The 15077-nt window shown below is 38.0% G+C and overlaps 1 protein-coding gene and 1 long non-coding RNA gene across 2 annotated transcripts; one reads left to right on the top strand and one right to left on the bottom strand.

Moving 5' to 3' along the window:
- Positions 1–1628: 1628 nt before the first annotated feature.
- On the bottom strand, positions 1629–3347 carry LOC124074516. The gene is made up of 3 exons (XR_006845869.1): positions 3285–3347; positions 2639–2679; positions 1629–2503 (listed from the first exon to the last, which is right to left on the bottom strand). It is a non-coding gene; the product is annotated as an uncharacterized LOC124074516 (long non-coding RNA).
- A 1924-nt stretch (positions 3348–5271) lies between these two features.
- On the top strand, positions 5272–14439 carry gucy1a1 (guanylate cyclase 1 soluble subunit alpha 1). The gene is made up of 8 exons (XM_046417494.1): positions 5272–6046; positions 6297–6364; positions 7154–7242; positions 7391–8106; positions 9504–9989; positions 11545–11688; positions 12530–12684; positions 12993–14439. Exons 1-8 carry the CDS (start codon positions 5627–5629, stop codon positions 13129–13131), a joined length of 2217 nt encoding a protein of 738 aa, XP_046273450.1. The 5' UTR covers positions 5272–5626; the 3' UTR covers positions 13132–14439.
- The last annotated feature ends 638 nt before the right edge of the window (positions 14440–15077 follow it).

The following is a 15077-nucleotide window of genomic DNA, read 5'->3' on the forward strand; positions in this document are numbered from 1 at the left end:
TTGTATTATACTTTCCCTTCAGTAACGTTTTTGCAAATGATTGTTATCTTGTAACATGTGGAAAAGGAAAACATGTGTTTGTCTGAGGTGTCCATTAGTTCGGTGAACCGGTTTTGACCCACAGTGCTCAAAAGGTCTGCTGTTAAATCAGCTCAAGAGCATAAATGCCACATTACCAAAGAAGATTTACTGTAAAGGCTTGGATGTTGCAATCTGCTTGAAAAAAACGTCTTCTTGTAAAACTAAGTGCAGCTAGAGTATACATTGTGACTGTCTGACATCATGGCTGTTAAGTTCATGTGGGTTTAGTGAGCTAGGCCTGATTTGTGATGAGATTAGCTGTCTCTCTCTGTGTATCATAAACAGAGTATTAGGATCTTTGGGACTGAGCTGTGGGGACTGAATATATGGCAAGCGCTATGGAAACCCATGTTACAAGTGCACATTCATCACATGGACATAAGCAAAGTTTATACTTGAATTCATTTGGTTGTATAATATCTGTGACAAAATGACAGATGACAGGATGTAACAATGATACTGAGGATGTAGTTATATGTATATATATATATATATATATAGTCCTTTTTTTGGCCGGTTTTCACCTGTAGCTCCTTACAACTGGATAGTCACTGACAGTCATGAAAGCATCTTGAACTGACTGTTTTGTTTGTTTTTGCCGAGGTGCCACAGAATGATATGATAAAGGTAAATATTTATTTAATAGGCTGTTTTATTTTTTAAAGGGTAGGATCACAGTTTTCTCATATCCATCTTAGGAAAAAAGCTGGGTACCCATTTGTTCACTGAAACAGAGGAAATTTATACAAAAAGAAAAAGATGACTCAGACTGCTGAAACCTAAAAATGAGCTCCAGACAGACTAAAATGAGAGCATTAATATTAATAATGACTGCTGTTGGTGTTCTTTATTATTTTTATGTTATTATAAAAAGTGTCATCTTCTGTACAAACAGCAGAGAGCTGGCAGGGCCAGTGCACCTGGGCAGCCTATGGGAACACCTTGATTTAACATACAAACACTTTGCCTCTGGATATGAGACGACCTTATAGCTTTACACCAGTGGGCTCTGGCTGATGGTCCTCAGTCATTCTGCATCACCAATGTGTGGACAACATCTGAGAGACATAGAATAAGAAATGAAACAAACTACTTCACATTATGTTTGAGTGAATAAGTATATTCACTCATTCACTGTAAGTACTTTTGAAAGTATTGATACTACTATTTGTACTTTTGTTTATTTTTACTTTAGCCAGACATTCAGAAATTATATACTTATATCTATACTTAGACAATAATGCATCAGTGATAAAAATACAATACTGTAATACATAATAATACGAGCAGTTTCCATGTTCTCCCTGTGCCTGCGTGGGTTTTCTCCAAGTTCTCCGGCTTCCTCCCATAATACCAAAAACATGCACATTAGGTTAATTGGCTACTCTACATTGCCCCTAGGTGTGAGTGTGAGAGTGTGTGGTTGTCTGTCTTTGTGTGTTGGCCCTGCAATTGACTGGTGACCAGTCCAGGGTGTACCCCGCCTCTCGCCCGTAGTCAGCTGGGATAGGCTCCAGCTCCCCCGTGACCCTGATGGATAAACGGTATGGAAAATGGATGGATAATAATACACTGAGATGTGAAATTATGCTGTATAATGAGTACTCTTACTTTCAATACTTCTAAATTCTGCTGTAATACTTTTGTAGTCTATGGTAATTTATGTGTAAGAGTTTTATTGCAGGACTTCTAGTTGTTTTGGATTGTACAGGAGCATTATTGCTTTTCCTTAAGATCTAAATGTTATTTCTGCCATGATGGCCTGATTCTGTACAACAATGAAGATGGAGCCGTTGGACTTTCTTATGCTTGTTGTATAAAATTTTAGTTTTCTGTTTACTGTATGTTTCAGCCTCATTCCTCCCCACATCAAGGCATTCACAAGACAACTATGACACAACCAAAAGCGACCTCTGACAGCAACAGATGAAGAACAAGTCCAGTCATCAACTTCAGCCCAGCTCTGCGAGCAGTAAATAAACTGTTGTGTCTTCTTCTTTCTGAGGATGCACTTCTTCAGTGTTATCCATGGCCTGATTCTCACTGCTCCCCGTTTTGTAGGAAAGATGCTCCACAATCCATCGTTTTCTCCTTCAGCCCCACCAGCTCTCCTTTTCACCCCTGAGAAAATACAACAATAAGTCACAGTGCAACACAAAGCCAAACACTACAACTAGAAGACTTTTTTCTGTCCTGAAGACTCACTGTCCCACCTTGGCACAGATCAGAAGGTCCATGCTGTAGATGATCAGGGCAAAGAGGTTTGGTCATGCCAGGGTAGTTGGTGCTGGCTCCTCTGGGTCATGGCGAGAGGTGGCGACAGCAGCTGTCACCTCTGTGATGGCAGATGGCTCACACAGACCTGAGGATAGCTTGTAAGATCTGCCTCAAGACATCACTGTCCATCATTTCCATTTGCCTGCTGAAATGAAAAGCACTCAAAGAAGAAGTCTTGTGTATTTCTGAATGACCTACATAGTATTTCACTGACAAATTAATAATAAATAAGCACACGTAAGGAAAAAAGCAGAAACAAAGCAATCAGATTGCATCTCACCTCTTTATTTGCTCTTCTCCATCATGTACTTTTCCTCAGATCTGCTTGTAACAGAAAATATTCTTGTTAATTTTCCTTCAAAAACACCAGTGTGAGATATATAGCTCAGGGTTTGCCTTTAAAAAGGTTTGTTTGACAGGGACATTGCACTTGACTACAGCAGTTTTAAAGTTTTAAATTTAGCCCTCTCATTTACTGACGACCCAATAAAAACAGTTTGAGTTACTGTAAGATCTTAAAGCTCACTGAACTTCCCCTAAAATCCTCCTTTAAAGTGTAATAAGAATTAAGGAGATTCTGCTTAGAGCAGAACAGCAATTAGCCTACATGGTTTCGGAATGTTTATTTATTGTAGACAAATTTCACAATCATTTCTAATCAAACACCTGTTTGTTCAAAACTATGTTTGAATTCAAGATGAATTGTATCATTTAAATAAAGAGGATTTGGCTATTGCATATCATAATTTTACACTGTTTTATGAATAATTATGCTTAAATAAACTTTAAATGCAAACTTTTAAATGTAAAGTTTTGTTAGAGGGTCAGATTTGGTTGACCAAAACTTTCTTATTCAGAAATTCTTTAATGACCACGCCCTCATTACTTAACATAATGTGCGATTAAAAAATAAAGATTAAAATAACCTGCAAATTTTAAAATGGCAGCCTCTTCAGTTTAATGAATTGTATTGGGGTGGGGTGGGCTCCAGGAAAGGATTCCCCCTTTCACCTCTAACTTGCAAACTTTTTGTTGCCAAATGGTGACAACATCCACATGAGCAGTGTGCCCATCCGGAGTTATCCTGTAAGAAATGAGAGAAAATCCCAAATGACAAAGCTGTTCATTATTTAAGCTCTGAAATGGATTTATTATGTCAGACAATGAAATGTTATTTTCAGGCATACCAAACAAGGCCAACAAGCAGTGCTGCAGCCTCTTCATGGCCAATAAAATCTATTTTTGACATGAGTTTTGTAAATGATCACCCAACATGTATAATCACAGCTGAACCATTTCCTGAACAGTCTAAATGAAAACAAATCAGATTCACTTCACGTTGCAGTTGAGGTCACACATCGTTTTCTGTGAAAAATAAGCACACCTCAGCTTGGATAACATTGATTTTATTTCAATGTTTTCTAAGGATAAAACACATTAATTATTGCTTCTGTGCATGTGCCAGTGTTAGCTGGAAGTTTGCCTGAAGAAATCAAACAAACAGCTTTCTTAAAATAATACAAGAACTGTGCAGAGCAACAGGAAGCTGCAAAATATTGACGCATTAACAATGACAATCCACCGTTCAGTATATGTAGCAGTTCAAGGCAATATGAAGCAAAGCACAAATGATATCCTGTTATTAACCACAAATTGCACATATAGCGTGGAGCGATAAGGCACAAAGCACAATGTTAACAAGACTAAATGTAACCAACATAAGTATATTAAGAGTAAGTAATTTAATAGTATCACACACCAAACACATTAGCCAAGCATAGGCGCAGACAGGATTCACGGCTGTTAGAATAACATCACGATGTTAATAAAATACCGGTACTTAACCAGTGCAAATGGAGCTATCTACAGGCAAAGGACTTGCATGGGACGTGTTAGCAGCAAGTGTGGAAAGTAACAGAGCTAAAACGATTAGACAAGTTATTGATTAGTTAAGTTCCGAAAATTTATTGATAACAATTTTGACAATGTATTTATGTGAAAAAGCACTCTACTGACTGAGCACTGAACTCCTATAATATTTTCTGATTCCCAATGGACACTTTAAAAAAAAGGATCAAAGTTGATGCAGCATAATGAGAAATATTTATTTATTTTTATTCCTTGCGATCTACTTGCTTTACAAAACCTGGAGCCTACATTACCCACAATGCAACTCACCTACAAACAGTCAAGTAGGAGATTTGGACGTGTTAGTCCATGCTATTAGGAGCTAATGTTGTCTCGAGCACAGACAAGGAGCAGGCTCCAGAGATCTGGTACGCTGACGTGTTTGTAACCCAACACAACCAAATTTTCATTTCCAAACTTGTTTTCTTCAGCTCCAATCAGTGCTGACTCAAGTGACATCACCTGAGGCAATTAATGCAGAAAGCAGAAATACTCCCTAAGATCCATGAGCATATGCAACATGAAAAATCAAGCCATTTTTTTAAAGGGAATCTGTAATCGGTAATCTGTAGTGGTGACCTGAGGAACTGGGAACTTGGGAAAAGCACATTTCATCAACAAAGAATTTGGAAATCAAATCGACAATGAATATAATGCGTAGTTGCAGCCCTACAACAAAATAACAAATACCAAATGCATTTTGTGGATTAGGAGTTTGGCTTTTTACAAAACATGTTTGTGAAGCTCTGTATGGATTAAACAGTCCTATAAGATTATGTGGATCCTGTTGTTTGAGCTTTTCTGGTTGATAAAAACACTGCTGTCAGCAGTGGGGAAACCTTGACATGTATAATGTTAAGCATCAGACAGGCATCAGGTATTTCATAAAGGATGTACAGCTAAGAAGTTGTAACGTGTGTGAGAGTGAGACAGAGATAGTAAAATATTCGTTAAACAATAAATCAAAAAAAATATCAAACCATACACACCATAAACTATTGGTATTCTGTAGGAATACGGTGAGAAAATCAATAAAGACTCCAAACTCACGACTGAGCCACGTTCATTTCAAATCCTGTGAGAACACAACAGGAATACGATTATTCTTTTGAGAGGGGGGGGTGAACAGTTTGATATGATGGGATCCAGTCCAAAGGCTGATCTAAATAAAAAAAAAAGTGCATTGCATGCGAGGAGTCGCCTGGAAATAATTTCTCCTCGCTGATAGGTTGTTCAGCTCCCCCCAGCCCCACTTGCACATGGATTGGCCTACTGCTCTTTTTTCCCCAGTTTCCCATTGGCTTTTGGCAATGATAGCTCCCTGCCATCCTTTGCCAGTGCAGTTTTCAATGAATATTGTATGTGGTCTCCGGCTCTTGGTGCTGATCATTTGAATCGGCGCGTCGCGAGGAGGAACGCATCCTGGATGAGCACACCAGATGATGGAATTTCTCCCAGAGACCGCAACTGCTCCTCGACCAGTGCTGTCTCCCCACGAAATAAGATAAGAGAGAAGAGCCAGGACATTACAGCGGGGAAGATGTTCTGCGCGAAGCTGAAAGAACTGAAGATATCAGGAGAGTGTCCATTCTCCAGCAGCGCCAAAAATAATGAGCTCGGAGACTTTGAGGAGCGCTCAACTGACGCGGCGGATTTACTGCCTATCTCCAAGGACCTGCATGGTAAAATAGGTGAGGATCTACCTCAGCAGAAGACAAGCAGAGCCAAAGTTAATCTACATACACTTGGGGAGAGCATCCGAAAATTGGCATGTCCCGAGGTGAGTTAGATATGCGTTTATTAATATTCACCTCATGCAACTATGTTTTATATGAAAGCAACTGCAGCAGGGTTTGTCTCACGTCTGCCTTAACGCACAGACACAATGCCTGTTTATCCACTTGAGATATGGTAAATCCAGCTCTGATGGGGTTCTTTTTTTCCTCATATGTGGGCGTTCCTGTAATTAAAGCTGCTGTTTAGTCTTGCCAGACGATGACCTTTAACTCGCTCAACACTTTGTCATGCAGTTTCAAAGGCTGCATACTGCTCTCCAACGAATGATGAGACTATCAGATCGCACCAGGGACTCTGAAAGGTAACCGGTGTTGTTGTTGTTGTTGTTTTTTAAATACATCTGCCACTAAAACATCAATAACAGTCACACTACTAATCCTAGACTGGTACAATTACTACTACCACTGCTGCAAATTACAGGCCCCCACCACCACTGCTGCCACAGTTCCTAATAGCAATAACGAGGAAACACATGTTACGGCCCTATTTGGAACCCCTGTGTAGTTAGAAAGATCCCTTACAAATTTCTCCTGCTACTCTCACTGCTAGACTGATACTAGCGATGACAACAACAATAAGGTGGTACGCAGACTCAGGCTGCTATGGATACCCAGAGATGGAGAGAAATCCCTTACAAATCTGCTAAAATAAAACAGAGAGAGAGAATAGACCAGCAGACTATGAAACGTCATCCATACTTTTCTCAGTGTACACAGTTTGATGTTGGCTACTAATAAATTCACTGGTCAACTTAATCTGCAAATGTGATGACTGATTAATCTTTTTGGTTAAGCAAAAATGCCAGACGTTTTGCTGAATGCAGCTTCTCAACTGTGAGAATTTTAGTCTTGTTGATCAATTGGACTGAACTGAATACTGTTTGGTTTTGGACTGATGGTTGGACAAGTAAAAACAAGACACTGAAAGTTTTCTTGACAAATTCATACAGAAGATAGCTCTCAGATTAGCTGAAAATAAAGAGTGTGCATATAGCTGTTCTAGTCTGGTGTATTTCACTGACTGAACAAAAACATAAGGTTCACTGAGCACTGGTTTATGTGTCTGACTATGATTTTTGTTGACTTTCCAGTCCAATAATTTGCTGTACAGAGTATCAGAGTTGCAGTGATGAACCAGAGCATTTACTGGAAATGATGAACATGTACTCAACCAGAACAGGTAGGCTAATATCAAATCTGAAAATCAAAGTCTAAAATAGGTCACTTCTAAAAAAAAAAAAAAAAAACCCAAAAATAAAAGAGAGAAAGAAAAAAATGTATATTATTGGTTTCACATCTTCACTTGTTTCCCTTTGTTTATCTGACAGCAATCCAGATGGAGGCTCTGAGAGTAGCTCTTGGTGAGGAACTCTTCAACATGTGTTATGAGGAGGACGGACACATTTTGAGGGTAGTGGGGGGAGCACTCCACGACTTCCTCAACAGCTTCAATGTCTTGTTGAAACAGAGCAGCACGCTGCCCAGCCCGGACAGAGGGGATTGTGTAAACGAACCTTCGGTGCTGTGCTTAGACAAGGATCTGGGTCTGCTTACTGTCTATTTCTTCAACCCCCGCCCGACCACTGAGCTCTTCTTCCCTGGAGTCATCAAAGCTGCTGCCCGCCTGCTGTATCACACTACTGTGGATGTGTTGATGGACCCCCCCGGCGCTAAAGATAGCATCTTGCAGTCCAGCCCGCAGCCCAGTCTTCTGTACACAGTCGTAGTTAAGGATGCTAAAAATCTGAGCCCCAGTCCTCTGCGGGCTACCTCAGCTGGGACCCTTCCTACCTCTCTATTCTCCACCATCTTCCCTTTCCATCTGATTCTGGACCAGGACTTGGTTCTGGTACAAGTAGGACATGGGCTCAGGAAGAGACTGACCAGGAAGGATGGACTGAGGCGGTCTGCTACCTTCCAGGAACACTTCTCTATTGTCTCTCCCCAGATCAAATGTACCTTTCAAGGCATTCTGACCATGCTAAACACGCAGTTTATCATTCGGATCAAGCATGGAGTCTCCACCACAGAAAACACAGGGAAGGTATGTCAATGTATCTTGGAAATGTCACTTGAAAAGTGACATCGTTGACTAATGAGGCGTAAAAGGTCTTCCGGTCATGTCTTGATATAAAATCAAGCAAGACAGAGAAAAAAAAATTCAGGCCATTCATAAGCAGTCGAGCTTATTAGGAATGGAATCGGGTGCTCTTGGCCCGAGGTAGAGATCAACATTATACCCCTAACGGAGATCAGAAGCAAATGTCAAGCCATTTCATCCATCAAAGGCACAGCCATGCATGTGCTCTTTATGTGAGGGTGCACAGCAATTGGTCACCATGACTATTAAAAAAAATATCAGTGAGTAAATATGGCACTGGTACCCTCATACTATAACAACGGTCTTCTAGTGGTAATTTTACCACTATTATAGACAGAGCCCAATTAAAACAGATTAAAGCAAGCATGACGCAAGTGTCTCAGTCTCCTTGCATGCAGAGTTTATGATGTATTACTCAGCGGACAAGTCCACTATGCACAAACATGACTGAAATGTCAACAGAAGTGGCATGTTCAACATTAATTATGTCACTAATTTCAAAATACTCTAGCTGTTATTATACATATGGCTATTTTTGTTCTAACAGTTAAGAAGCCTCGCAGTTTACTGCCATGCTGGCTCAGTGAGCCTGTAATGAGAACACCAATCTGTTAGATGGATAAAAATATTTTTTTAATCTTTAGCAGTCATGTAATAACTGGCACGAAGGTGGTGTCAGAATGATAACAATTTTAAAAAAGTGAGAGGGTAGGAAGTATGTGCTAGATAGAAGAGAACTTTATAAAACCTCAAAATACAGTCTTTGATTTTAACCCATCTTTATAGGACAATTAAGGGGGATATAAACAGATCAAGTGGACTACATGTACACATTTCTGAAGTTGTTTTGGAAAAAGTGCCCCTGTGACCAAGATCTGTAATGTTACATATATGTTGCACATATATAGTCAGTTTTTTCCTCATTTGAAAGTTTGTGACACCTGTGTGATTGTGGGTTCTTATTTTATACTGAATACTTACATACAAGATAAAATAGCAGTTTTTTCATTGGTCACATATCAGTCATGATTTAAGTCAGTATTTCATATCATTTCACCATGAGTCAATGTTATTAATTTTCTAGGTATTTAGTCATAACCCGAGGACCGGGCAAATTAAAGTGTTGACCTCATGATGGCGCTTGAGGAGAAGTCATGAGATCACAAAGATGAATGCCTGTACCAAATTTCATGGTAGTCCATTCAACAGTTATCAAGCCGTTTCAGCTAACAAAGTCAGTGAACTACAAGGACAGTCTGTTTAGATTCATGATTCCAACAAAGTGAAAGCAGATTCCACCCTAAATAACAATGCTCATCATCTGATTTGTTTTATCACAGCTGATGGACCTTAAAGGTCAGATGATCTACGTTTCAGAGTCCAATGCCATCTTGTTCTTGGGCTCACCATGTGTGGACAAGCTGGAGGAGCTAACGGGCAGCGGCCTCTACCTGTCAGACATCCCTATTCATAATGCACTGCGTGATGTAGTGCTGGTTGGTGAACAGGCCAAAGCCCAGGACGGTTTGAAGAAGCGGCTGGGGAAGGCCAAGGCAGCCTTGGAACATGCTCACCAAGCACTGGAGGAGGAGAAGAAGAAGACGGTGGACCTCCTCTTCTCCATCTTCCCTGGCACGGTGGCACAGCAACTGTGGCAGGGCCAAACCGTCCAAGCCAAGAAGTTTGAACGAGTTACGATGCTTTTCTCTGACATTGTGGGCTTCACTGCTGTTTGCTCACGCTGTACCCCAATGCAAGTGATCACCATGCTCAACGAGTTGTACACCAGGTTTGACCACCACTGTGGAGAGCTTGATGTTTATAAGGTGGGTTAGCATTGCTTTGATTTGCTAGAGCTGGTGACAACGCTGACACTGTAGCCTTTGATTAAATTAGTTTTTTTTAGTCAAGTAGCCAGCATTACATAGTTAGGCTCCCACAGTATTGTCACACAATGTTAAAAAAATGTAAACAAATGATTTAGGTTTCACTACTGTATGTCAAGAAACAGTAGTGACACCATTAGCAGGTGAACAATCACGGCATAATGTCAAACGCTTATGTTTCTTAAGAGAAACTGACAGTATAATAATACAAAACATTTTCCCACATTGTAATTGACTTTTCAACCTTGCAAATATTCTGTTTAAACATTTTTTTGTTTATTATTATATTGTTTGAAGAAATATTTTGGCAGTAAGTTCTCATTAGATACTTTAAAGAAAATGTTGCCAAATTGCTGAAAGAAATCATAATATTTAATACTTAATTTGTTAATTTAATGGTTTAGTTATATGTTCTGTAAATTTGATCTTCAAATATAATGTTCCAACAACATGTCTACACTGACAGGTATGATATATATATATATATATATATATATATATATAGTGGTATATAGTATATTATTTATTTATTCAAAATCTTCTAATATTCTGATAGATTTGGATGTTTAGCCTAAAAATGATCAGAAAGAGCCTTGAAACTCAGATTCCTAGACATATTATGGATGACGTGACCTCAGTGTCCTCAGTGGTGCGAGAAACTGCAGCTGCTTGGAACAACATTGCAAAAAATATACCAAAACATTAAGAATTAAAAAAAAAAAAAAAAAAAAACGACAAAGCTCAGAGATTCAAAAACAGATGCACTTTTCTGTCTTTTGTCTAAGTGCTTTGGGTATTAGCATAGGGTGTATAAAGTCAAATAATTTGCTTCACGTATTAAACATTTTCAACAAAATAATACAGGACACTCCGACAAGTTCAAAAGACAGTGTGAGACTATAACGCAAGCAGCTACTCCAGTGTCTGCCAGAGGCTGCTAATCTACAGGGAGGTTGTATAATGTAATCAAAGTGTCACAGAAGCATAACAGTGAGAGCAACGTGTTTGACAAATATCTAGTAAAACGCTAGGAAGTCAGAGGTTCTTTCAGAACCCTGTTTTCACTCCACATGTATGAGCCTAAAAATAGTTTCACTTTATCTCTGCCGCATAGCTGCTGAGTGCCCTATAGTCCAGATTTACACATACAAAGAAGAAGAAGAAAACACTTGTGGACTTTTTAATATGAAGAGTGATCAAGTATTATTACAATTTAAGTTTTGTGGCTGCTCATTTATGTTTTGCCCTTTGTCTCCTCCTACAAGATGGAGAGCAAGTCAGATTGTAAAGTGATTTTGATGAATATTAATTTCATATTTTTTAATTTTGCTCAAAGTTTTTTGTGCTGGCATTTTTAATAAAGTTTAATGTTTCCAGTTAAATACTGTATAGATTCACTGACAAGGAAGCCCTAAGACTTTGAACTTTTCAAATGCTTTCTTCTGTCTCAGTTTCCAGGTTAGAAATCATTTTAATGATCATCCAATGTATGCAGGTGGAGACCATTGGTGATGCGTATTGTGTAGCTGGTGGCTTACACAAAGAGAGCGAGACTCACGCCGTCCAAATAGCACTTATGTCCTTAAAGATGATGGAGCTTTCAGATGATGTTATGACACCAACTGGAGAACCAATACAGGTGAGGGTCAAGTAGGCTGTTGCTTGGTGTAGCACATTTGAAAAGAAATCATCACTACTCTAACAGAATATTTGCAGTCATTAATAAGAAGTTCATTATAAGTTTTTATCAGAATTGTAAGACATTTTGCAGCAAGCATGTTTGTGACTGACAGGATGATTCCTTTCTTTAAAAGATTGACTGATTAGTTTCAATCCATAACAGCTCTGTAACTCTGTATTTTTATCTCTTTTTTATGTTACTTATTGTAACATTAACCAACTATCTAAATTATGTTCCATGTCATATTACAAGTACTGTATGTAACCAGCAACCAAATCAACAAAAACTAATGCACAGAAAGTATTAAAATTTGTTGACTGCTTAGAAATTTTTCTTGCCCCTCAGCAAACCAATAGCTGCATCAGTTCTATTTTATCAGAACTGATCTAACTAAACACAAATAAATGGAAAATTAAAGGGAAATGTTTACAAAATGAAGTCAAAGACATCTAGAATTTTGCATTTGCCGAAAATCTGCAGCCATAAAAAAAGTCACCGTATGTTACTAGTGGTCAAAAACTTTACAAGGTACCTTTAAACAGGAGTAATTCTTGCATTTGTTCAGTTTTTAGCCATGCCAGCAGGTATTTACAGAAACAAGAACAGTGGGCTTGTTTAAAGACACTTTTTTTGTTAATAAAAAAATGAGTAACAGCACCAGTTTCATCCTTTAAAAATACTAACACAGTTTCAACACTGTGATATATGGTTAAAGACAGAGTTGTTCATGCACTCTAATGATACCACTGATGACTAAAAGACAAGCCTGAATCACGTTAAATGCTGCATTTTTCTGCAGATGCGCATCGGCCTGCACACTGGTTCAGTGCTGGCTGGTGTAGTTGGGGTGAAGATGCCACGCTATTGCCTTTTTGGGAACAATGTCACATTGGCCAACAAGTTCGAATCCTGCAGCCAACCTGGAAAAATCAACATCAGCCCTACAACTCACAGGTGAAGTCAATAGCACCAGTCCAGGCTCCAAATAATTCTTTAAAATATTTAATTTGACTGAATGACACAAAGTAATGTGTCCAAAAAAAAAAGCAATTGTCAACCACCTTAACTACACAGTAGTTACATTTTAATAAGCCATTATTGTGTGGTATCATTTGTTTCCAGAAGGGGTTGTTGCAGGGAAGAAAAAAAATGCTCTCAACAGGAAACTTAACTTTTAGGAGGGCTCTGTGTTTCTTCTTGTGTCAAATGATTTGCTACATTGTTTCCAGATTCATGTTTTATTTGTGTGCACGTTGTTCCAGATTGCTGAAGGATCGTCCAGAGTTTGTCTTCGTTCCCAGGAGCAGACAGGAGCTTCCGGCCAACTTCCCAGTGGACATCCCTGGTGTTTGTTACTTTTTGGAGGCCTCCTTTAAAACTTCAAAACTGACTGTAAAATGAAGTCAAGCCTCTGCAGAGCCCAAAATATGTGAGACCTGAACGCATCTAGTGAACACAGTGCAGACACCTTGTATATTTTGGTTTGGGTTGTTTAGATATTGATGATATTGTCGATCAGTCAAATTCTCACAGCCGCTTAATTACAGAGCTGTCAAACACGAGTCTCGTCTCTGTACAATTATCCATTTGTACAACTGTAGTAGAGAAAAATACTCTTTCATTTTCTTTCTTCCAAAATGAGTCATCTTTACAAATTTATCACACAGAAAGTCAAAAAGTGACTTTCTTTCCAAGTTCTTTCTCTCTCTCTCTCTTCCTCTAACACACTGTCAATGACAGCTTTTGAGCTTTGAGTTTTTGAGACTGTTAAACATTTAAGAGGTACAAAATCTGTAAAAGATATGTGGCCATTTGTTTTTTAAAGTAAGTCAATAGATGCTTCTGATTAGCTGTGAAGTACTTTAAATACGGTATACCATCATAATGTCAATATGATACAGAAATACATTTTGGTTGTTGATCCTCGAAGTGATATTGCTAAACAGACTGGTTCATTTTATCAAGATTGTGTTCTGTAAATATCTGACAGGTCCATTCATGTGTCCAAACTAAGTATCTGCTTATGCATCTTGGTCTATTTTTATGGCAGAAAAGATCCAGAATAAAATTGAATCAGCTTTGTATGTTTCATGGAGGATTTCACATCAGATTATTTGGAAAAGCTGAAGCAAATATTCAGATATTTAGGATCACAGATGTTAGAGTTCCATACAAATTATTTATAGTTATATTTACTTTAAGTTATATTTACTTTTTTTCTCTAGATGTGATGCAGTATGAATTTACATGAATGATATCTTCCAGAGGTTGATGGTTCCAACTCAGAGCATATTTCTACTAACACAGACTTCCATTTATTTGACATTATGCATTTCACAATTGCATTTTCATAATATAAGTAATATATATGTTTTTTATTTACTTTGCGTCCACTGTACACATGTTTATACTATATTTATTACTTTGGTTTCATAGCACTCCTTTCTTATACAGCAGGAATATGACACGGCAAGAATGCATTGAATGTTCTACTATCACTCATTAATGATGTGTTTCAGTCATTATTGTGATGTTGATCAAAGTGTAATAAATATTGACATGAACAGACTTAAGTGACTGATACTGCAAAGTATAGAATAGTTTTCTGTAAAGTCAAGGATTTGTGCTATTACATCAGGCTATTGCCACATGTGATGTGCAATGGTGGAAGGTAACTTAGTACATTTACTAAAGTTATGTAAATGTGAAATTACAATTTTGAAGTGGCTTTATAGATGCCTACTGTACACTTCTGCTTACAATTCAGAGAAAAATATTGTACTTTTTAGTATACTACATTAATTTATTTTTAGCTGTATTTTCTTTGGAGATAATAATTTCACATGAAAAAACACATGATCAGCTTATTGAATAGGCTCTGATATATTCTTAGGAGTAAAGAAAGAAAAAACAATAAAGCTTAAAATGTTGTTGAAATCTTGCTCCCTTTTGACCTGCTACAGATGTTCATCAGATGATCATTAAAAAATAATCCTATAGCCTATAGGCCTATTGATACTGATGCTTATTAATGCTAATTCTGAGACTATGAAAGTAGTCAAAATTAGTACTTTGATAGTGGAAGTAGTCTGCTAATGCTTAGATTAAATTGAATCAATTTCTTAAACTTTTAATGCAGAACTCTTATTTTGAAAATGTACTTTTACATTGTGGTATTGCTACTTTTACTAAAGAGAAGGACCAGGGTAGCCTAAATGATATGAAATACAGCAAGGTGTAGCCTACAGTGTATTTTTGAAAGAACATACCAATTACTAGAAAAAATACTGCTTTCAGTAACGTTTTTGAAGACATCTCACTAGCTTATTAGATAGTTAATTTTTGAG

This window comes from Scatophagus argus, chromosome 2 (assembly GCF_020382885.2).
Source record: "Scatophagus argus isolate fScaArg1 chromosome 2, fScaArg1.pri, whole genome shotgun sequence".
NCBI classification, from domain to species: domain Eukaryota; kingdom Metazoa; phylum Chordata; class Actinopteri; family Scatophagidae; genus Scatophagus; species Scatophagus argus.

Excerpts from the sequence above, each read along its gene's own strand:
- gucy1a1 (XM_046417494.1), top strand. The coding sequence starts at position 5,627 with ATGTGGTCTCCGGCTCTTGGTGCTGATCATTTGAATCGGCGCGTCGCG. Across the intron at positions 6,047-6,296 it reads GAAAATTGGCATGTCCCGAG|TTTCAAAGGCTGCATACTGC; the intron begins GTGAGTTAGATA and ends TTTGTCATGCAG. Across the intron at positions 9,990-11,544 it reads GAGAGCTTGATGTTTATAAG|GTGGAGACCATTGGTGATGC; the intron begins GTGGGTTAGCAT and ends CAATGTATGCAG.